Source organism: Coccinella septempunctata, chromosome 5 (assembly GCF_907165205.1).
Source record: "Coccinella septempunctata chromosome 5, icCocSept1.1, whole genome shotgun sequence".
NCBI classification, from domain to species: Eukaryota; Metazoa; Arthropoda; class Insecta; order Coleoptera; family Coccinellidae; genus Coccinella; species Coccinella septempunctata.
In genome coordinates, this window is record NC_058193.1 from 28618261 (window position 1) to 28643523 (window position 25263).

Here is a 25263-nt window from a genome sequence, read left to right on the forward strand (position 1 = left end):
CACGCTGAATCTATTGGGAGCAATTTCGAAAGCCTATCTCCCTTCGTTTAGATTTTCATCTTGGAAATGGCATTTTTCAAAAATTGCAAATTTCAATCTGCGATATCTCCTGTTATATTCGCCTGATCCAATTGAGATTTTCGATTCCATAATCAGCGTTGCCTAGGCTTCCTCCCTAGCACAAAAACTTGATTTCGAAAATTTCGATTTTTTGGGTCAAAAATGAGCAAGGGGTTAGACCCCCCTAAAATGACCTATTTGCTACTCTGTCTTAAAATCAGGATGTTCTTTTACTGTCTTAGGATATGGAGTGCATGGAATTTGTTTTGAAGATTCTGGAAAACCAATCAGTTGATGATTCAATAGAGAATTGCACTCCAGAGAGCTCTTCGAAGTCAACTCGAAAATGAAAAGTGGAAAAACAAAAAAAATTATTTTCTCCTGAACTGGGCCAGATATTTGTAATTTTGGTATTAAAATATAGGTTTTCGAACTCGCTGAATCTATTGGGAGCAATTTCGAAAGCCTATCTCCCTTCGTTTAGATTTTCATCTTGGAAATGGCATTTTTCAAAAATTGCAAATTTCAATCTGCGATATCTCCTGTTATACTCGCCTGATCCAATTGGGATTTTCGATTCCATAATCAGCGTTGCCTAGGCTTTCACCCTAGCACAAAAATTCGATTTCGAAAATTTCGATTTTTTGGGTCAAAAATGAGCAAGGGGTTAGACCCCCCAAAAATGACCTATTTGCCACTCTGTCTTAAAATCAGGATGTTCTATTACTGTCTTAGGATATGGAGTGCATATAATTTGTTTTGAAGATTCTGGAAAACCAAACAGTTGATGATTCAATAGAGAATTGCACTCCAGAGAGCACGTCGAAGTCAACTCGAAGATGAAAACTGGAAAAACAAAAAAAATTATTTTCCCATAAACAGTGTCAGATATTGAAAAATTTGGTATTAAAATATAGGTTTTTGAACACGCTGAATCTATTGCGAGCAATTTGGAAAGCCTAACTCCCTTCGTTTAGATTTTCATCTCAGAAATGGCATTTTTTCAAAAATTGCAAAATTCAATCTGCGATATCTCCTGTTATATTCGTCTGATCGAATTGGGATTTCCGGTTTTATAATCAGCGTTGCCTAGGCTTCCACCCTAGCACAAAAACTCGATTTCGAAAATTTCCATTTTTTGGGTCAAAAATGAGCAAGGGGTTAGACCCCCCTAAAATGACCTATTTGCTACTCTGTCTTAAAATCAGGATGTTCTAATACTGTCTTAGGATATGGAGTGCATATAATTTGTTTTGAAGATTCTGGAAAACCAAACAGTTGATGATTCAATAGAGAATTGCACTCCAGAGAGCACGTCGAAGTCAACTCGAAGATGAAAACTGGAAAAACAAAAAAAATTATTTTCCCATAAACAGTGTCAGATATTGAAAAATTTGGTATTAAAATATAGGTTTTTGAACACGCTGAATCTATTGCGAGCAATTTGGAAAGCCTATCTCGCTTCGTTTAGATTTTCATCTTGGAAATGGCATTTTTCAAAAATTGCAAATTTCAATCTGCGATATCTCCTGTTATATCCGCCTGATCTAATTGGGATTTTCGATTCCATAATCAGCGTTGCCTAGGCTTTCACCCTAGCACAAAAACTCGATTTCGAAAATTTCCATTTTTAGGGTCAAAAATGAGCAAGGGGTTAGACCCCTCTAAAATGACCTATTTGCTACTCTGTCTTGAAATCAGAATGTTCTATTACTGTTTTAGGATATGGAGTGCATAGAATTTGTTTTGAAGATTCTGGAAAACCAAACAGTTGATGATTCAATAGAGTATTGCACTCCAGAGAGCTCTTCGAAGTCAACTCGAAAATGAAAAGTGGAAAAACAAAAAAAATTATTTTCTCCTAAACTGGGCCAGATATTTGAAATTTTGGTACTAAAATATAGGTTTTCGAACTCGCTGAATCTATTGGGAGCAATTCCGAAAGCCTATCTCCCTTCGTTTAGATTTTCATCTTGGAAATGGCATTTTTCAAAAATTGCAAATTTCAATCTGCGATATCTCCTGTTATACTCGCCTGATCCAATTGGGATTTTCGATTCCATAATCAGCGTTGCCTAGGCTTTCACCCTAGCACGAAAACTCGATTTCGAAAATTTCGATTTTTTGGGTCAAAAATGAGCAAGGGGTTAGACCCCCCTAAAATGACCTATTTGCTACTCTGTCTTAAATTCAGGATGTTCTATTACTGTCTTAGGATATGGAGTGCATAGAATTTGTTTTGAAGATTCTGGAAAACCAAACTGTTGATGATTCAATAGAGAATTGCACTCCAGAGAGCTCTTCGAAGTCAACTCGAAAATGAAAAGTGGAAAAACAAAAAAAATTATTTTCTCCTAAACTAGGCCAGATATTTGTAATTTTGGTATTAAAATATAGGTTTTCGAACTCGCTGAAACTATTGGGAGCAATTTCGAAAGCCTATCTCCCTTCGTTTAGATTTTCATCTTGGAAATGGCATTTTTCAAAAATTGCAAATTTCAATCTGCGATATCTCCTGTTATATTCGCCTGATCCAATTGGGATTTTCGATTCCATAATCAGCGTTGCCTAGGCTTCCACCCTAGCACAAAAACTCGATTTCGAAAATTTCGATATTTTGGGTCAAAAATGAGCAAGGGGTTAGACCCCCTAAAATGACCTATTTGCTACTCTGTCTGAAAATAAGGATGTTCCATTAATGTCTTGCAAATTTCAATCTGCGATATCTCCTTTTATATTTGTCTGATCGAATTGGAATTTCCGGTTAAATAATCAGCATTACCAAGGTTTCCACCCTAGCACAAAAACTTTCACTAAACATAAAACATATTGTTCTAAACCTCCCTAACTTCCTGTACCCGCAGGCACCATATTATCCATTCAATACCCCATACCCTGTATAGATATTCATTGTGAATTGAAGATTATTATTATTATAAATTTCAGTAAATCCGAACAATTTTTGGTATCACAGAGTGATTCATATGGATTTGATTTCCGAAGAAAACATTCAAGTGACATAGATCTTTTTATTTTTGTTTCAGAAATTATTCGAAGAACGAATCTCCGAACTTGAAGCTTCATTAGAGTTAGCCAAGAATCACGAGCAGAGAGATAGACTGATTATAAGTAAACTGCAGAAACAAAATGCTAAGGTGAGTTATTATCAGTATTGTTTAATTTATGTCTTACAGTTCAGCAGAAAATTTGAACTTGCAAAAAGGTTATGCTTCAGAAAAGCAAGTTCCTGCGCAATATTGGATGATATTGTTCTTTATTATCAATGGCAAACGTTTCGTTATCTAAGGTTCAATCACATAATTTTTCACAAAAGGAATTCGCTTTTCATAAGAATCTGATGCCTGTTCGCACCGAATGCCGGCTTAACGTTAAGTCCTACTTATTTCAGTGGGGTAACCTGCTATAGAAATTAGGGAAATAAGTAAGCCTTCATCTTAAGATTTTCTTTGAAGAAGAATCTAATTGGAAAACTGTATAATGCATTGACATGAAATATTTTCAATAAACCCAATGCATCCGCCATTTAGTATCCGTCACGAATTCCTATTTGTTTCTACCTTCTTCTCTCTGCTCATTCAATCTATCATTGATTGATCAATTTTTTTTACATTGAGACAAACTTATAAGAGATGACCCTTCATGTCGTTTTTCATTCTCTCCACTAACCCTTATGTATTTTAGAATTACGTTATCGAAATTACATATGCTCGATTGTGCCCGAAATCTGTCACACCCCCTAAATCCGGCAACAAACCCCCTAGCATCCCGAACCGGCTAAATGTTGCGGAAAAACTTTCTGAAAAGTCGATGAATATTTATAAAACTATTCTCCCTCGCCCCTGCCATGAGCGAGACTCCGTGAAATAGTAGCCATCGAACGGAAACTTCAGTGATATTCAACGAATCGATATAGGGAAAGAAAGGCGACGTATTACCCCTCAAGCAGTATATTCCAGACGTAAGAGAACTCGAAATCCTACTGCGGTTTCGTCGGTTTGATGGTCATTAAATCCTTTTTCTTATTCATACGATCTCCCCCGCTGCAATCTCCTAAATAGATAAGACCATAAAATGGATGGATACTCGGTTGTTTTGGGGTAAACAACTATATTCTGTTGTGTCCCGTATATTTCTGGATCATAAAAATGTGAGGCGGGGTTTGATGAAATTCAGGGGATGAACTATTGTGTCTTTCTATCATAAAAGTTTACTTTATACTCCTCTGGAATGTGGGACAGGGTCGTAACCTTCATTGTGTTGATATTTCAGGGAAGGAGTTATGCCTAGTTTGGTAACCTATATTGATCCAATCTTATGAAAGGATATTTACTATATTATTTCATCTTGCACCTAAGCAACAATTCAGGTCACAATTCAAGATATTTTTTCTTCAAATAGATCAGTGGGCAGCATACAGAGAATCTGAAAATACTCGTACAATATTGAAATTGGCGATAGACCAGGTTTTCATCATTCAGAATATCATAATCTCACATAGGTGAAATTTACGACCTTTTAAACTTTTTTTCAGTTGAGGAAGAGATGATAGTCGTATGGACGACGAATTTTTTGCATGGCAACATGTGATTTGTGTGCAACGGCGTTGTCATGTGAGAACAAAACACATTTGGATAGCTTTCCGCATCTTATCTCTTTAATTTTCTTCCGTAGAGGGGTCAGTAATGCCTAATAGTAATCTCCGGTTATTGTTCTACCCTCATCCAAAAAATCAATCATGATTACTCCATGGCAATCCCAAAAAACTGAAGCAAGAACTTTTCCAGCAGATTTTTGGACACGAAACTTCTTAAGTCTCATCCATAGTAACAATTCGGTTTAAGATTCGGGTAAGAAGTCTAAATCGTTTTCAAATCGAGCACATATCGAACGCGATGCTTCTACCCTTGCACGCTTTCGTTCAACATTCAAACATTTGGGGATCCATTTTGCAGCAATTTTTCTCATGTCCAAATTGACGTGAACTATATAATGAACGCGTTCGTATGAAATATTCAGTGCTTCAGATATCCGTTTTAGCCCAATTCGACGATCTGATAAAATCATGTCATGAACTGCATCGATATTTTCGGGGACTCACACAGAAACCGGCCTTCCCGATCGGTCATCATCTTCAATGGAAAATTTTTTTTTTGAAGCTTGCAGTCCAATTTTTCACGGTCGCATGCGAAGGACATTGATCACCAAGGATATTAAGCATATCTTCGTAAATCTATTTACCTCTTAACCCTTTTAAATACAGATACTTGATGATGGCTCGATACTCCAATTTTTCGATTTTCGAAATTTTGATGGACATCTTCTTTCTTTTGGTTAACTCTGATTTACTTTTTTGACCTCAAACTTTAGACTGACAATTCTAATGAGTTATTGTTCGTTGCTATGATAACGCAATATTTTTTTTTATGCATTGAATTGGACTAGGTTAACAAGATATCAATACATCCTCGTATTTAGTAACTTACGAATTTATGAAATGGTTCATTTTGATACTAACTGACGGAAAAATCTAACCAATAAAATTCTCCTAAATTATTCATTAATGTCTAACAATGGTCGTAAAAATGGGGTGAAATAAGCTAACAATAAAAGCACTTTGTCTACATAAGCACTTTCACTAAACTGTCTCAATTTTCTACACTGTTTTCAACCAAAATCGCACGATACAACTTTTTTTTGAGTGCCTTCATAAACTTTTTAGGGTTTTCACTCCCAATCTCTGAAACAAAATCAATTAAAAATGAAATCAACGATTTGCTACTGCGTAAATTCTTGCACTAATTTGTCAGGAGCAAATTAACTAGAAAAAATTGTTGCCTGACAATGAACTCAAAATAAATAACGTTGAAATTATAATTCTAAGTTGTAACGTTTCGGAGTCTATATCAGACTCCTTCATCAGACGAAAAATCTATTTTTGAAGATCTTCTGAATTGTGGCTTTTGTTTGACATTAATTGTCAACACACAGTGACCTGATGGAACTAAGCAGATAGACTCAGATGTACTGAACCATATGCCATATGTTCATGTTTTGTTTCTTTTTTTCGTTGCTCATGTTCAATCTTCGGATAAATGGACGGTTAGCCTTGTCAATTATGATTATTAAACGAGGACAAATTGAAAAATGTCCTAGATGAGAAAAGTTTTGGAAAGTTGACAGTTGTTTTTTTTTATGACCACTGTTCAATTTACAATTAGTACATCGATTTTCAATATAAATTACAATGTTGCCAACCGTTAAACATATTTCTGAGGAATGCCACCCTCATACTCACTATTTCAAAGTAGATTGAGATGTAGATACCTGGATTCACTTCCCGAGAAATCAGAAATAGTCGTAAAATTATTCAGGCCGTAGAGAATTGGGTACGAATACCGAATCGGCAAAGAATCTTTTCGGATTCTCACAAGTTTCACGTTCCTCGCACGCCATCCCCGACTAACCCCATAAAATACAGGATTTTTTCCAGTATCAAGTCGGTGTTTTTCATCGGAATTATTTATGAACGCATGTAGTCGTTTAAAAAATCTCTCCGACACCGGTATATATTATATTGAACGGTCACGCACACGAGTTTGACGTGTTTCATTCCGTCTTCGCTATTTTCTTTTACTTTTCGGATTATACGAGTTTACATTGGCCTGATTGGGTTATCATCGTAAATTAGATGGCTGCGTCAGCCAGGAAAATTTCATTTATTCTTTGGAATCTCGGTTAATAGTTGAAATCTGGGAAGGAGTTTTATATCCGAATTATTTTCGTGACTTGTGGGCATAAAGTCTATTTCTAGTTGATATAGGTCAGGTTTACCCACTTTCTAATCTTACTCACATTGCTAATGCGATGAATAAAATTTTTTAGTTCATAGGTTCTTGTGATATTCTTGATTATATTCATTACGTAAGCATATAAACTCAGGAGGTGGATGCATACTAATGATTTCATAATAAGAATAAATCCAACGGTTCCTAGGTTCGTAGTTTATGCTTGGTTGGTGGAAAGATATCGAGCATTCTAGCATTAATCAAAATTAGTCGATAAGTAGATTATGGAATTTTGAACGTTGTTATAGATTCAAAAATTTCTTCTTTTTCTATGTTCTAGTCCTTCATCGGTCGAGTTTGAAAAGCCGAAACGAAAATATCTACAATACTTATTCTTTTTTTGTGCCCCTCATTTGTTTTAATCATCAGCAAATCTTGGGAAAAGTGAAATTCATATTTTATTTTCAAGGAAAGATATTTTTTCTTGGTTCTGTTACATTTATGATTTTGTCATAGAACTCTGAACTACTTATGTGTTCTGTGGTAGTATTAAAGCTTTATATCAACTCTATGTGAAGTTGCAATAACTATCTTGGATACTTTAGTAGTGGTCCTGTGACGAAATCATCAATGTTACGCACAAAACACAGTGCAAATAATGTCAAAAAACTTACCTGGAAAACGCAATATAAATTTTCTATCATATCACTTGGATTAAATAGTTGGCATAATTCCAAGGTTATGAGAATATTCTGGCAACCAAAAAAGAAAACCTTTCTAATAAAGCAGCTTTGTGTAAAATGCAGGTAAAAGTGTCGATAAATATGCAGTAATGACTCGAATCAATTATTAGGACGGTAAAATTCACTTCAATCTAACAATGCTTCCACTGACCAAATTTCTTTGAATGAGAACTTCCCCTTTAACTTGTGTTTTTTATGACATTTTCCCGAAACTTTCATTTCAACCTGAAATCAGGATTTGGTCCCTTGGCAAGACCTTTTTGTGGTCCTCGCCTCAAGTCAGGATTGGGTCCTAGCGCCAATGTTTTTCTTCGATAAGTGCTTTGCATTGTCTCTTGTATAGCTTCTGAAACCTTTTCAATCTCTTGTTCTGGAGAACTGGTATCATTTTCTACTATTGGAAGTATTTTCTCCTCCACCGATTTACGATGGCTCTCGAGATTTAAATTTTCTTCGTTTGCATTTGGCAACTTTGAATTTTCATCGGCAGACGTATCGTTTGTGATTACTTTGAGCTCTTCCTCATTATGAGTTTCTTTGACAGCATTTGTAGGTTCTTCTATAATGAAGGTAAATAATGGAATATTTGTAGAATCACAAAATTATCTCATCGATCGATACTTATGGTTTCCATTATTGACAAAAAACTACTTTCTAAAGTATTTTTACATTATTTATGCATTCAAATGATCCTTATCTCACTCTCTCTCTCTCCTGGAATTAAGTGGAAATACTATCGGCTACATCTTTCAAGTTGGGAGTATTTTACCTGGAGTTGTGAAGTTTGCGTTTCCACTAAAGCCTGGAATATCGGGTATGAAAATTACTCTCTCAGATTGTATCTGCAGAATTGTCTCTAAACTGAGTATTCGGGGATCTTCCCAAGTAGTTCGCCGGTTGTTATGATCTATAAAAAAAATCCTACCGATTTGGTCTCGTCTTGCCTCCCACCCTGGAGGTAAATCAGTGTAATTTTGTAGCGACATTGAGTTTCAATTTGACATTTACCGCCGTCATTCGATGAAAGCTGCAGATGATTCGGTCATTGATGAAGTTTTCTTATTTTAGGGATGAAATGGTTGAAGGTACTGATTCAATTTTTTTTATTCTTTTATACAGGGTGTTTTCAAAAGGGAGGCTTTTTTTTTGACAGAAGGATGAACTCTTCAGAATAAGTCGTTTAACCAAAAATTGTCTATAAAATATCCAAAAAGATGGCTGAGTACAACCCTCAGAAATTCGACAAAATTTCATTGAATTCCAAGTACAGGCCTGTGGAAGGTGACTCCGGCATCGCAAAAACGAAACAAAACATAAACATATGGCTGGACAATGAATGATTCAGTACCAGGTTCATCGGATTAGATGCATCAGGTCACTTTTGACAGAATCATCGTGCAATTTAGGCTGACAAAAAAAAAATGCAAATAGAGGCAGCTTCTTGAAAGTGCTTATGTTAGTTATGTTGAAAAAGTGCAATGATATTCCCCCATTTCATCCCATATATGCATTGGGTATTATTTTATCTGAAAACTCCATCTTCTCAGAATCATACTACGAGGATATATTGAAAAATTCTTAGCATACTGTAGAACCAAACAAAATTTCAATGTCGAAATATTTTATTAGTCAACATATTCTTCTTTTAATTGGATACATTTATGACAGCAAACCTGCAACGTCTCTAGACCTTTCCAAAAAATGTTTCTTCTTGCTCTGCAAACCAGACCTCCACAGCTTTTATTACCTCCTCGGTTAAAGAAAATTTACGACCTTTTGAACTTTTTTACAGTTGAGGAACGAGATGATAGTAGGATGGAGCCAAATCTGGTGAATAAGGGGGGTGTTCTAGTAATTCAAACCCTAAATCACGAATTTCTTGCAAGGCAACATGAGATTTGTGTGCAGGAGCGTTGTCTTGAAAAAACAAAACATCTTTGGATGGCTTTCCGCGTCTTTTCTCTTCAATTTTTTCCCGTAGAGTGGTCAGTATTGTCGAATAGTAATCTCCGGTTATTGTTTTACCCTTATCCAAAAAATGAATCCTGATTACTCCATGTCAATCCCAAAAAACTGAAGCAAGAACTTTTCCAGCAGATTTTTAGACACGAAATTTCTTAGGTCTTGGAGAACCAGACTGTCGTAATTCCATCGATTGTTGCTTTGTTTCTGGATCGCAGAAATGTACCCAAGTCTCATCCATAGTAACAATTCGGTTTAAGAAGTCTACATCGTTTTCAAATCGAGCACAGATCGAACGCGATGCTTCTACCCTTCCACGCTTTTGGTCAACATTTAAACATTTGGGGATCCATTTTGTAGCAATTTTTCTCATGTTCAAATTGACGTGAACTATATGATGAACGTGTTCGTATGAAATATTCAGTTTTAGCCCAATTCGACGGTCTGATAAAATCATGTCATGAACTGCATCGATAATTTCGGGGACTGACACAGAAACTGGCCTTCCCGATCGGTCATCATCTTCAATGGAAAATTTACCTCTTTTGAAGCTTGGAGTCCAATTTTTCACGGTCGCATACGAAGGACATTGATCACCAAGGGTATTAAGCATATCATCGTAAATCTGCATACCTCTCAACCCTTTTAAATACAGGTACTTGATGATGGCTCGATACTCCAATTTTTCGATTTTCACAATTTCGATGGACATCTTCTTTCTTTTGATTCATTGCGTAACTCTGGTTTACTTTTTTGACCTCAAACTCCACACTGACACTTCTAATGAGTTATTGTTCGTTGCTATGGTAACGTAATATTATTTTATGCATGGAACTGGTCTAGGCTAACTACATATCAATACATCCTCGTATACACCGTACACCCTGTAATGCACAATGTGAATCATAACGGGTGGAACAAGCTGTGGTTGTTGTGGTCCACAGATGATTCGATTCCGAAGCATCCATCACTCCGTTGTAGCAAAATAACGAGGTCCTCTAATTAACCGACATACTAACCACAACCACCAGGAAATAAACCGGTACAATGCTGGTGAAGGTCCAGCCGCAATTTCAGGAAAACGAGACGCAGTCTAGACTGGATGCTGCCTGCAGTGATTGTCCTAGGAAAATTCAACCAGACCGGAATATTTCCCGACATAATTCTTAACGAACGACTCCGAAACTCGTGATATGAACTGTACGCCAAAGCGGAAGCTCGGAATTGAATGCCAAATGAAAATGAACACGTGTAGAATGAATGCCCAAAACGTTTGGAACTTATATTGCGGCGATTCGGCGAATTCATCAACTGTACCAACGTCCTGTAATTTTTCTTCCCGGAAAATAGATAGGAGTCATTTCCATAACGTCCAATATGAAAAGCCATGCACAAAAGACGTGTCAACATTGATCAAGTTCAACTGCTATGTTGGACAGGGGCAAAACTCTTCTTTTTTCGACCGAGACTCAAATTTCATCCATTTCGTAACAATGATAAAAATGTATCGATAATAGGGAAGAATTTAAAGCGTTTCGTTTCTATTGCACAAGTTGGCAACATCGACTGAAATATGCGTTGATAATAAAGGACAACAAGTACACTATCTTGATTAGATAGACAATGATGGCTGTCTATGAAGTCTGCGACGAACGAGAAAGGTCGTAAAATTTTATGGGATTTTTAAGGCCTGTTGCTCTTGAGGCTCGCCAGTGAGTAGGCATCTTATGATGGCTGTAAATCAACAGCTGTTATTTTATAAACACGCCATTGTTCTTTTTATTTTCTAGCAGGAGCTGTTGCCAAATCGTAAACTAGAAACGAAGCGATTTAAATTTTAAAACCTCATATTTGAAGAATGATTTCGAATAGATTCCGCGGTGCATTTGAGAAATTCATGAATGAAACTCATAATTATTCAGTTTAAACTTGCATATGCTGTGATAACCCAAATTGATTTAATTCCAAATGGTTCCGCTTATTCGAAAATACCTCCATAATGAATTCGACTTCACTTTGGAATATGTTGATAAGATAATGGAACAAATACATGTTTTTGAGAATTATGAGGAAGATAAAGAACTCCATATGGATGCAAGTTTTCTCCATAAATGAGAAATATCCTGATTTTCAGTTGCACACTATTGCTATTAATGTACAGGGTGTTTTTCCAACTCTCTTCAAAATTCTTTCTTCTGTTATCAAACTAGAAACTGAATTAAAAGTTCTGGCCAATATTATGTCAGCGAAAATTTTTGATAAATGTTTTTGTTCCGATTTTCAAATTCAACAATCTTTGAGGAATGAAATGATAATTTTTCAAGCAAAATCTTGCAGACATTCTCTTCAGTGTTTTCCCATCAGAAAAGATTTCCAAACAAAAATGCTGATCCAGTTCCCACTCATTTTTCATGAAGCGAACAAAAAGATGGCCCTCACTTTGATGGAATTTGGGGAGAAGAAATCAGTTTCGAATCAGATTACCCTTTTGGAACCCTTAACGAAATGATAACGAAGATGAGGTAGAAACGTTTTCGCTGTAAAGTTTTTGCGATCATTAGGGAAAGAATTCATTTTGGATTTTCGTGGTAAGGATAAACTGCCAATTCACAGTTGAAAATGGTGATTTGACAGTTTTCGTATGTTCGGCAAGGCTTTCTGGGATTTAGAATATATGAATCAAATCAATGCGAAGGAAGGAAGTTTTGTGAAATTTTACGATAATTCAAACTTAATAAATATCGATGTTAATAAAACACTAAGAACTAAGATTTCTTTAGTCGGAATTGCATGAATAATCCTTGAAAAATGTCCAGAAGGTTTTTCTGCGACCTTGTTTTCTCAAGAAAGTAAAACCGTCTAGATTTTGGCAATAGTTCACAGTCATTTTCCTAGTTTTAACAAAGGCGGGAAAGTTACTTTGTACTCAGTTTTTAACGACGCTTTGGTGCCTAGCTGAAGGCAAAGTTCCCGAACATCAATTATATTCTGTTCGGAAAGAACTTTTTCCAAGTATAGTTCAGTTATCTTTTCTATGCTCACTTTGTAGGAATTGTTTCGTAAATTGGAGAGTTCCTCTGGGACATATTTCTTGGAAATGCGCTTATTAGTATCAATTTGGGAATTTTCATTATAGTCTCAAACTTTCGCGAAAAAAGTTATGGATAAATTGAAGCGAAGTTTGTTTTTTCAATTTTATCTGGAGGGAAAAGTTTTCCTTGTGGGAATTGAATAATTCGAGTACGGTTAGTGTGAAAATTAAGTATGAAGTTATTTTCATACTAATCTTATCCACATTGGAATATTATGTTCATAAGGATGATAAGAAACAATGCAGTCTCTGTGAAACTTGGTATTCTATTGTATCCAATTGCAATTATCAATAGAATTTTTCTTATTATTCATGTTGAGTATGCGGAAGTAATTCATTACTTAAATCATTATTCATATGTTCATTAATTTTGACTTTATTATGGTTACTAGTTAGTCTTTTTCCTAATTTCATCTGGTTGTATATATCGAGAGAAACCCGTAGAGTATCTGGTTATTTTAATGATAGCTTAAACGCATAAGGGAATTTGTTACTATCCTAAGCCATTATAGGGGTTTTATCATCTGAATTAGAATTGAAAACCTACCTACCTAAATCATAAATAATGTATTGCAATTTATATCTCCCTTTTCAAATGAATTTTCTGTTGAATCCAAAGGTTTCGAACCTAATAATATTCAACCACTTAGAAAACATTGTGTCTATAATGGAAGGGCTAATACACAGGGTGTTCCTAAATTGGAGTTACAAACGAAAAGAGAAGATTCCTGGAGTAATTTTAAGAAAAAAAGTCTCATAAATATATGATCGGCAAACGATTCGTTTCCGAGATATGGGGTGTTAAGGTAAGAATTTTCTTAATGTTTTTCTCTTATAGTACCTACGCTTCACAAGATATTCAATTGAAATTTTTTTCTCGAAAACGAAACGTTTGCGATGCCATGTTTCTGGGACTTTTTTTTCTTAAAATTACTTAAGCAATCTCCCCTCTTCGTTTGTACCTTCAATTTGGGAGGAGCCTGTATATCGTCTGGCTTCAATCGTCCGGTAGTGTTTATCAAAACCATACGATCAATAAAAACCTCACATAAACAAATTTGATGCTATAGTATTGCTAATATTGGCTGCTATTGCCATAATTTTCATGACGAGTTTGCTCTATCAAATCGACTGAAACACTTGGTTTTATAATAACTGAAACAAAGTACAGATATTTCAACTCATCAGCTAATTTACATTGACTGGTTTACTTATTTATTCCAGTGCTACTCAAAGACATCGTATATACAGAGTATATTTGAAGGTGAGGCTTTTTTTCAACATATGATAGAACTGGTCAAAATGAAGCGTTTCACCAACAATCACCTAATAATGACAATGCTAAAAAAATTGAGAATGATTACTGAAATAGATCCTAATACGACCCTAGACAGTTTGTTAGCTGAATTATCGAAAAGCAGTGGGAAAAACTTATATCCTGATTCGACCATGTGGTTTCGTTTAGGATATTGGCTCGTTCGATATTTACGTGATAATGAAAATGGAAACTTAGGAAGGCCGAATTGTTCCCATTATTTTTAGTAACTTAGACGATTTTAAGAAAATAAAACCTAAAACTACAAAGAAATCCATTAATGTCTCTTCTTTGAAAGACCCAGTAGTACAACAAAAAGCAGAAGAAGAAATTAACAAAAATTTGAAAAACTTAACACAAACCAGTTTTAATCACACAGATGTCAATCTTAAATGGAACTGCATTCGGAATACCATGGAAAAGGCAAGTTTAAATCTACCAAAAAAACGCGAAGCAAAACAATTGTGGATGAACGAAGAAATTTTAAAACTTATGGACGAGAGAAGACAAAATAAGAATAACATTAGTGAATATGCTAGACTAAACTTGGAAATTAAAATTAAAATCAAACATGCAAAAGAAGAGTGGTTGAAGAGAAGCTGTGAGGAGGTGGAGGAATATGAAAGGAAGTATGATAGTTTCAACATGCATAGGAAAATCAAAGAAATGACAGGTCTGAAAAGGCATAAAGTATCCACCGTACTGAAAAATAAGGAAGGGAAGCTCTTAACAGATATCAACGAACAACTTGCAGAATGGACCAATTACATCAAAACCATTTTTCACGACAATAGACCGGAATTAACTCTTGATTTTGTCGAGAACACAGGACCAGAAATTCTTAAAGAAGAAGTGATTCATGCCATCCAACAGACCAAAAGTGGAAAAGCAAGTGGTCCCGATGAAATTCCCATCGAATTCCTTAAGTTAATTGACAATGACTCCATCGACATCATGGTTGATCTCTTTAACGCTGTATATGCGACGGGCATAATTCCTAAAGAGTGGCTCAAATCTACATTTATAACGCTGCCCAAAAAACCAAATGCCAAATATTGTTCGGAGTACCGAACAATTTCACTGATGAGCCACACACTTAAAGTTTTATTGCGTATCGTTCACAATAGAATTTATTCAAAAATAGATGTGGAAATAAGTGATAACCAGCTAGGTTTCAGGAAGGGAATGGGTACAAGGGAGGCACTATTTGGATTGAATGTTCTAATGCAGAGATGTCTGGACGTAAATCAGGATATATATGTTTGTTTTATAGACTTTGAAAAAGCATTTGATAGAGTTCAACATGAAAAACTGATAGGGATATTACAAAGAAAGAATATTGATGCTCGAGACATAAGGCTGATAGCAAACCTGTACTGGGGACAAACGGCTAGTGTAAGAGTGGATTGTAGTTTATCTGAAAGTGTAGAGATACAGCGTGGTGTTCGGCAGGGGTGCATTTTGTCTCCTCTCCTTTTCAATATCTACAGTGAAGCAATCTTCGAGGAAGCTCTTGCAGAGGGAGATGAGGGAATAAAAATAAACGGTCAACAACTCAACAACCTTAGATATGCCGACGATACGGTGATAACAACAGACAGCATTGAAGATCTGCAAAATCTGCTACAAAGAATAAATGACTCTTGCACACAATTTGGACTAAACATGAATTTGAAGAAAACGAAGTATATGGTTATCACAAAACAACAAAATATAGACGTAAACTTAACAATTGATAACACTCCAATTGAAAGAGTTCAACACTATAGATATTTAGGTACAATAATAAATGAGAATGCTGAACAGTTGCAAGAAATTAAAACTAGAATTGAGATAGCCAGAAAATCTTTCATCAAACTCAAGAAGTTTCTTTGCAGCAAGGACATTAACTTAAAATTGAGGATGAGAATACTTCGATGCTATGTATTTTCAACTCTGTTGTATGGTGCCGAGGCATGGACATTAAAAACAGCTGAAATAAACAAACTGGTAGCTTTTGAGAGATGGTGCTATCGTCGCATGTTGCGGATTTCGTGGGTCGACAGAGTTACAAATGTCGAAGTGCTGCGTCGTATGAACAAGGAGGAGGAGATTTATAAAACTCTAAAGAGAAGAAAACTAGAATATTTTGCACACATAATAAGAGGTCCCAAATATCAATTGCTGCAGAATATTATGGGAGGAAAAATTCAGGGAAGGCGTTGTCAGGGTAGAAGAAGAACATCATGGTTGAGAAATCTCAGAGAATGGTTTTCAATGACTTCCAACGAACTGTTCCGTGCAGCTGCAAATAAAGTGCGCATAGCTATGTTGGTAGCCAACCTCCGTTAGGAGATGGTACGCGAAGAAGAAGAAGACGATTTTATGAAATGGCTCATTTCGATACCAACTGACAGAAGAGACTTAGGCCACAAGTGTGAAAAATAGAATAATACTTCAAAATCGCACCAATAAAATTCGTCTACATTATTCACGAATTTTTTCACAATGGGCATCACAATCTTCTTGTTCTAACATTCCAACAAGCGTCGTAAAAATGGGATGGAATGGGGAAACTTTTTGAACATAACTAACATAAGCACTTTCAAGACTGCCTCTATTTTCTACATTTTTTTCATCCTAAATTGCACGATACAACAATTATACTTCTCTCAAAAGTGACCTGATGCATCTAATCCGACGAACTTGGTACTGAATCATTGTCCAGTCATATGTTTATGTTTTGTTTCGTTTTTGCAATGCCGGGGTCACCTTCCAGAGTCCCTTACTTGAAATTCAATGAAATTTTGTCGAACTTTTAGGGGTTGTATGTCAGCCATCATGGATATTTTATATAGACAATTTTTGGTTGAACGACTTATTTTGATGAGTTCTACCTTCTGTTAAAAAAAAAACCTCACCTTTGAAAACACCCTGTATCTAATAGTTATATCATTCGTTCGGTTCCTTCGTTTCCGATATGAAATAGCAATGAATCAAGAGCTGGTCAACCCAGTCCAACTGGGCATAGATAAATGGCAACACCACAGCTATCGATCTAAAGTGAAACCTTCGCACGCTGAAAATATCCCGATAATTCCGCTTCATTAACCGTTTTCACGAAACGTATCAGATATCTTCATCGCATGCCAGTGCATCGGGATCAAAGGACCTTCCCGACGTCCGAACAAATGATCGCAATTATTAAGGTAGTCGCTCCTTTGTGTACTGCGGTCTGAATATGATTACCGTTTTACCACAAACACAATCAATCATCCTTTCCGAACGTATGGGTATTTATCATCCAGTTTTCTCACACGTTAGAACACTACGAATATAGAACATCAAAAGGTCGACCTCGGTGTGATCTGAACGATTTGAAGTTCTGCTTGGGTATGAAAACATTTCCGCCACTTCTGTCTCCTATTTCATCTGGCTTCCTCGAATTTTTTTGCGGAGAAACCGTAGTATCGAGAAATGCTATTTGTGTTAGAGTCTGGCGTCTTGGTTAGTATGTATTCCGAAATGAACTGAACAGTTTTTCCGTCACTAAACTCATATATAGGGTGTTTTCAAAGGTGAGGCTTTTTTTTTTGACAGAAGGTAGAACTCGTCAAAATAAGTCGTTCAACTGAAAATTGTCTACATATCCAATATGGCTGAGATACAATCCCTAGAAGTTCGACAAATTTCATTGAATTTCAAGTACGGTACTGTGGAAGGTGACTCTGGCATCGCAAAAACGAAACAAAACATAAACATAGGGCTGGACAAGGAATGGTTCAGTACCAAGTTCATCGGAATAGATGCATCAGGTCACTTTTGAGAGGATCACAATTGTTATATCGTGCAATTTAGGGTGAAAAAAAAAATGTAGAAAATCAAGGCAGTTTCCAAAGCGTTTATGTTAGTTATGTTGAAATAGTGCTATGATGTTCCCCGTTTCATCCATTTTTACGATGATTGTTTGAATGTTCGAACAAGAAAATTGTGATGCCCGTTGTGAAAAAATTCGTGGATAATTTAGACGAATTTTATTGATGAGATTTTGAAGTATTATCCTATTTTTTACACCTGTGTCCTAAGTCTCTTCTGTCAGCTCATCAAATGAGCCAATATCCTAAACGAAACCGCATGGTCGATATAATCGAGATAACTTTTTTCCCACTGCTTTGCGATAATTCTGCAACAAACGGTCTACGGTCGTATAAGGATCTATTTCAGTAATCACTTTCAATTTGTTTTTCAACTATGTCGTTTTGACAGTTTTGTATTGGTGATTTTTGGTGAAACGCTTTATTTTGACATTTGAGAAACTTGGTAGATCATGAACGACAGGTTAGCTAGAAGCAGTGTAAAAAAAGTATTTCTCCCACATTACATCCCATTTTTTCGCAAAGTGAGTGAGGCTGTGCGGATATTAAAAAAATGGTGATAACCAATTTCATTGATGAGTTTTTGAAATTCATTTCAAATGTTTTCACACTGGTGTCTCAAGTCAGTGTGTAGCTCCCAATAATGCAGATGGTACACTATTTAAGTTCAATTGTTTCAATGATTTTAAGTTTGTAATTTTTTAGAGTTTTTCATAGGTGATTTTGGGGAAAGGATTTTGGGACTACTCCACCCAAAAAAAAGTGCGAATATATTTTCATTACAAAACCGAGCATAGTATTTCAAAAAAGTTCTTGAAAAACTCACAAATCTCAAGTGGACTATTCCAGAGTACTTTGTTCATTTCGGCTAGTTCCACAACAGCATTCACGCTTTAACACTGAGTAAATTTTTATCACTTTAAGCCGATGTTTGAAATAACATAAGATCTCTTGGAAAATTATCCCTTTAGTTAGTCACAGCTTCCCTTAATACTGTACATGATCACTACAGAAATAACACAATAATTTTCTCCGAACATCCGATATTGTGCAGTCTTTTTTTCTCAGGACTACGGATATTCTCATCGCGCTCTTATAATCTGCTTCATCAATCATCACGTCCACGTCAGAACATAACAAGGAAAAATAGCCGAAGATGAAAACAATCGAATATTTCAGCACTTTTTCACGCGGAAATTAATTAATCTTCAACGCCAAGATCAGTGGAAATATCCTACCGGCAAACAAATTAAATTTGAAGCTGGAGTTTGAGAGCGGGGATGCGAAGTCTGTAGCTCCCCTGGACCAGGTGGAATACCTACTTGATTGAAATAGTTTCAGAGTTTGGACGCTAATTATGACTGATGGAGTTGCTAAACTAATTTAGATACTACGTCGGTGAAAAAAATCTCAAAGAACTTAACGTTTTCGGCAGTTGGATATTTCGCGAATGTTTTAATTATTTTTAAATATTCGAGCCTCAATTGGTGTGTATTCTCTTGAATATTTTTTACAATACTTAGTGTAAAGTAACACACATTTAATATCTTCGATAATCACTATTTTGCAGAAAAACGCGCTCGGATAGGCCAATTTCTATTTCAAAGAACTCTTCACGTATAATTTGAAGGGTTTGTCATGCACCCTCTATGGGATGTGGGGGGTTTTTCCAGAAATAAACCTTTCGTTGCTGAGGATGTTTAAGTCATTTATAGTTTCTTTACTATAACCTATCACCCTTCAAATTTCAATCCATTATATCCCCTCAAAAATGACAGTTCTCAATTTTAATGGGGCATTAAATCTTAATGGGCGTTTCTGTAACTAGGCCTATGATAGACAAACGTAAATAGACACATGATGTCACAAAATTGAAGCTTTAATTCACGAAAATGTGAGTGTGAAGTAAACTTTCGTACATAAGTGTCAGCAAGAGGCTTTTTAAATGAAAACTCTTTCGTATAGTGTAGATATAGTTGAGGCTTTCAATTGTATTCGACACTGACCTCAATTGCCACCCTTAACCGATCCTCTTTCGACAATTCCACCCTTGCGTCACGTACCTCAATTGTCCAATTGAATGGCCAACAATTTCCTCTAAAACTCATAATCGGTATCGATCTTGGAGTCCCAACAGGATAGCAAACCATTTCCTAAATCGATACCGGGGTTATCTTCGCTAAGAACCGCTTATCTAGTTTATAGTTGGTCGTAAAACAGGAGGACTAGCACGTTCCCATTACATACCGGGGTTCATATGGAAACCACCGGTCTCATTTCGAACTGTTTTATCGGGAAGACGTGGAAAGCATTTCCTGATACGGCAAGATAGTATTGAAAAGTTTGATACGAGACATGTTCTCGATTTCCCGAACTTCTTCGGGAGTACACTACGACGTACGTGGATCATTTCCCCAATTTAAAGTCTAACACGAAACTAAAATGTGACATACTCATGAAATCACGAAAAAAAATTCCTCAAAGATTCATTGATAACCTCATGGACACAATGTTGAATAGAGTGATAGCACTAGGAAGACCTAGAGGAGGCGTCACCTTGATTTCAAAGTGTTTGTAACAGAATTGACCTTTCTCAATCGTGCAAACTTCACCAGGTATAATGTTCATTTTCTTCATTTTACTACTATGTTGTCGCTCTAAAGCAGCCTTGCTTACTGTTGCCTTTTCAGGCTGGTTGACCGTATACAAACACCTTAATACCAAATTGCATATACAAATTCGTTCTTTTATTTCCTTTTATACAGGGTGAGCTTTCGAAACAAAACAGACGAAATAACAAATGGAATGAATTTTTTTCGAGAAATTGCTTCGATATGTCAAATTTTTGATTCAAGGGGGACAACTTTCAAGGTTAAAATCACAATCATATCGCTTCAACCCTTAGTTTTATAACCCCAAACCCTATATTTTTAATCGGGAAATCGGGTAAGTAATACCACATTTGAAAGACCTTTCAATTCTGATTTCAGTATATTGATTTTTTTTTCATTCTTTCCATTCCTTTTTGAGATATTCAAATTTAAAGTTTGAACAGAATTAATCATTTCCTTAAAAATGCTTTGTGAATCAATCAAATTTTCTCTAATTTATTCTATGGTTCCCAAGATAATCGTTGACTATCACAGACCAGAATTCAAAATATTACTATTTGTTTCTTTTCTTAACAGTTAAGGTAAAAATAATTTATTCATTGGCGGAAAGAATCGCATTATTTTCCAAAAATAACCAGTGGGTCGATCATAAAGAAGATTTATCATCGAAATTGCAGAATAAATCAGTGAAAATTCGATCGACATACACAGCTTGCTTGAATGGAAAACCAAATTTGTTCAAAATTTAAATGTGAATATTTCGAAAACGAATAGATTAAGTGATAAAAAGTTAGATATATTGAACTCAAGATATTACACACCTTTGTTACCTTCTGTTTGGTTTTCCAAAGCGCAACCTGTTTGGTACATTTACTCAATTTATCAATTCCAATTTTTGTGAACTATGAAAACTGGACGATTTGGTAACAGTTTAGTTGTGTAGGTATACAGGGTAAGTCTTTGACTTGTAGAAATATTTAAAACAGTAGATTCTCGAGGTGAAAAAAAAACGTTTTCCTTTACCATTTTTTCTTAATCGGCTCCGTTTAAAAGATAAAGGCTGTTGAAAAACCATAAAAAAATGATATTTTCAGTTCTATCTTACAAATGGTTTTATCGAATGAATTGAATTTCGGAATATAGGTTTTCATTTATTTGATGATTCTTTTTCGAACACAAAATATCACCCACGTCTTCTAGTTTTCCCATTATGACCATTACGTGCCATAAATTTACCAAAAATTTGAAGAACCCAACTCTTGAAACTAAGTTGGACGCTTTCCAATGAATATTTGAACGTTTTGTAAAATAAAAGTATTCCTCATATTTTTTCGTAAGATGCGCCGTTTTCGAGTAATTTGATGTTCAAAAATAAAAAATATCTGTGAAATTCGAAAAATTCAGTGCTTTGACCGAATGCAACTCTTTCAAAAGATCCACAGATTTGTAGTGTCATAGGTTTAGCTAGTTATTCTGGATAGCATTTTATCTCTCCAGGAATGGCATAGCTCCTTATGAAAACCTAAAATGGCTATATCTTTTTATCAGGACCGAATCGGCATAAATCTACTGTCCAAATATTTGTACGAGTCAAAGACACACCCTGCATATCTGCAAGTTTTGGCCGATATAGAAGATATAACCTATCATAAAAACGGAATATTACACTGAGCAAAACTCGGTTGTCAAATCTTCTCTTATCAGGAATAACGTTCGAAGATACCAACCAGCGTTCTCATAATTTATTCATGAACAAACCTAACATAAACAAGAGGCCTTCATTCCCAAGATCGAAAACAAACAACAGGAAAGCGATAAAGCACCTCCGCAGTCATTATAGGCGTCACGACGCACTAAGACGCTCAGATCTGGAATCAATCGGCGCTGGTGATCCTCTACAAATCAATTAGAGGTATCAGCCGACCCTGCGGAGGGCGCTGAATTATGATATGTATTCAGGACCCGTCGACGACGATGAACTTCGGCGCCAAGTCACGCCGAGACGTTCGGCGCCCAAATAAACGACGCAGGGCGGGTTCCAGTGTTTCGGAGGTCCTCGCACGCCGAAATGAGTGCGGTTTTCTAGTCTGGGAGCGGGATTCTGTCCGGGAAAGGTGCCAGATTTATTTTCTGGGGATGCTTCAGATCGTCTGAAGTGTGAAGTCTGAAATAATCAGGGTTTTAAGGTTATTTGGGATGAATCAAGGCTTTTGTCGTTCGATTTTGGTTGAGAAACTCTCGGAATTAAATATGAAACGAAAAATCTAACTGTAATACAAGAAAAAATAGATAACCGTGTCATGAGCACATCTCACGGCGTACAACAAACTTGTCAAGCCTAATTTTGGAGGAGCTTACGAATAGTTGGGGAGTAGAGTACCTCTACCAAAAATTAGACCTGTATATAGGGGGAATTGTCTAGGACAGCCTGTCAGAATAGTAAAAAAAAACTATCATTGTACATACTCGAGCGCTTCAGATTAAGATATATGTGGTTAATTACATGTTGAAAAGTATACATTCTCTTAATCTGACAATTTAAGCGTGTCGAAAATGTTTGGGAGGGCGCCAAAGTTGCAAAAAAAAAAGTCACGTGTACATTCTCCAACGCGTTGGCGTTTTTTCTTATTTTGAAGCTAATGATTCAAGAATAACGGGAAAATATAATCTGACAGTTTAAGCTAGCCGAAACAATAATAATTGGCTATCAAAGTCACAAAAATCAGTTGTTTTAAATTATCTCCCCCACTGGGCTTCAAATCTTTTTCGCATTCATTATAAAAGTTGTAGACCATAACATTTCCTACAAATTTTGTTCCAAGCAATTTTTTCTACGTTCAAACGTTTTTGAGATATATGGCGATTAATGCGAGGCGGTCAGCGATACATGTTGAAGAGAAAATTCACTCGTTGGAAAATAGTACATTCTAATGTTCAGTCAGAGACAACACTAAAATTTTCGTGACTAATTTCGAAATTGTCATCATAGAAATACTGAAAATTGGATGAATGTAGATTAGACTGGGATTCTATATTGACCTTGCCCTTTCGCATGTGTGACCTTTATGTGTCGCCTTTATCGCCCTCTAACTCGAGAACAGTTGAGAGTATGTGAAATTGCTTCAGACAAAAGATGTGTAGAATTTAAAATCTACAACTTTCATAATGAATACAAAAACGATTAGAGCTACAGACAGGGAAATATTCGAAAAAAAAGCAATTTCATCATCTTCAAAGTGTCAGATTAAGAAAACCCCCCCCTGATTAGTGTCAGATTGATGGGTCAACACGTCTACAACACCGAGATTTACGATCTGTATAAAAATCTGACACGCTCGAGTATGTACAAGTAACGATTTTTTTTTACATTTTCAAAGGACCGCTGTGACCTTGCGTCACGTCCAAATTGTCAGTCCCTTGAAAAGTAGCTCCCTCTTGGTCCAATTAACATATCCTCCAAAAATCTGACACGCTGCGAATTTTTTTTTATCATTTTCAACTCTTCTGTACGGCCAGTCCCACCGATCAAACTGTCAGATGAGCATGAATTCAGTATCAGAGAAACGTAGGACATATATAGTATCTTTAATCTGACACCTGAAGATTTTTTTTTTACATCTTTGAGACCCTGCAGACGTATTCCCCACCGCTGAAAGTGCATACATTATAGAACCTTTTTTTCTTTCTACTATCTAATCTTCAAAATCCACTAGGTCTCCACGCCGCTCTAATAAATCCCGATTTAACATCGTCGGCTCCCCAACTAGAATGGCAAACTCACAACATCCCCTTGCAAACAATTTTAATTCTCAAAGATTACATTGGATGAGGAATTCTGCCGGCATTTATGTTAAAAATGTCCTTTTTCAACCGCAATTTAAAGCCCAGATTCTCTCAAAATAACTGGTACATAGCAGCACCAAAGAGACCACTGAATGCTCTTAACGTGGGCATCAAGTCCTTACAGGTTTGCCTGGCTGAAAACTTGCTGAGATAAAGTATTGATAATCTTTCTTCATATGAGGGTCGGCTAACGCTACAGGAAATACGGGTTGCTCGTCGTTGGACATTTTCAAGAAGCTCACACATTGTGGGAAATTAAGCGGGAATATCTACTTATTGGGCGAATGAGGTCATTGAGGTCTCTCTGGATTTGAAAGTATCATGGAAAGATTTCGTATCATCCATGAACCATGCCAACTGGAATCCACCGCATTTCGGCAGATCAGACAGCAGCAAAAAACAAAAGGGGTCCCAGCACTGACTCTTGGGGAACACCCCTCCACTTCCGAAAGAGATTCACCAACAACCAACTGGCAACCTTTGTTGGAAAGTTATGATTTGTTGGATGACATAAGTTAACTTCGCAATGCCACGTGTTTCAATTTGAGTAGTAGACGTTTAGATATCTTGGATAAATCGATATGAATGATGTCCAGGAGAACATCCTGATCGACATACTTGTCCAGATATTGAGGAAGCTCAGGAGGTTTGTTATAATGGACTGGCTAGGTGAGAAACCATGTTGACAGTTGGGAATCTGGTCTTGTCAAGAGCTCTCTCAGCTTCTCAAAAATGATTCTCTTACAAATTGAGTCTGAATATCCAGTTTTAACCTGAATCGTATCAGAAACACTAAAATTAGAATCCTGGTGTAAATTAACTACAAAAGTGAGACAGAATTATTCATGATTCGATAAACATGACTCTGTCAAATCTGAAAGACTTTTTCATCGGAACTTTTCAGTTGAAACTGGAGTTGAGCAACTGCTTGCTCAAATGTTTAATAAGAGAATACATTGTACAAAACTATCAATAAT

At 36.1% G+C, this 25263-nt stretch overlaps 2 protein-coding genes across 5 annotated transcripts in view; one reads left to right on the forward strand and one right to left on the reverse strand.

Annotated features, from left to right (window-relative positions):
* The window catches only part of LOC123313336, a 245690-nt gene that overhangs the window by 89640 nt on the left and 130787 nt on the right, over positions 1-25263 (forward strand). For all 4 annotated transcript variants that reach the window (XM_044898185.1, XM_044898186.1, XM_044898188.1 and 1 more), the window contains exon 4: positions 3105-3215. In XM_044898185.1, coding sequence (XP_044754120.1) covers positions 3105-3215 — 111 coding nt within the window. The remainder of the gene's footprint in view (positions 1-3104; positions 3216-25263) is intronic.
* Positions 7546-8608, reverse strand: LOC123313341 (E3 ubiquitin-protein ligase pub1-like). Its single transcript, XM_044898196.1, has 2 exons — positions 8379-8608; positions 7546-8168 (listed from the first exon to the last, which is right to left on the reverse strand). Exons 1-2 carry the CDS (start codon positions 8593-8595, stop codon positions 7825-7827), a joined length of 561 nt encoding a protein of 186 aa, XP_044754131.1. The 5' UTR covers positions 8596-8608; the 3' UTR covers positions 7546-7824.

Excerpts from the sequence above, each read along its gene's own strand:
- LOC123313341 (XM_044898196.1), bottom strand. The coding sequence starts at position 8,595 with ATGTCGCTACAAAATTACACTGATTTACCTCCAGGGTGGGAGGCAAGA. Across the intron at positions 8,169-8,378 it reads CGCAAACTTCACAACTCCAG|AAGAACCTACAAATGCTGTC; the intron begins GTAAAATACTCC and ends CCTTCATTATAG.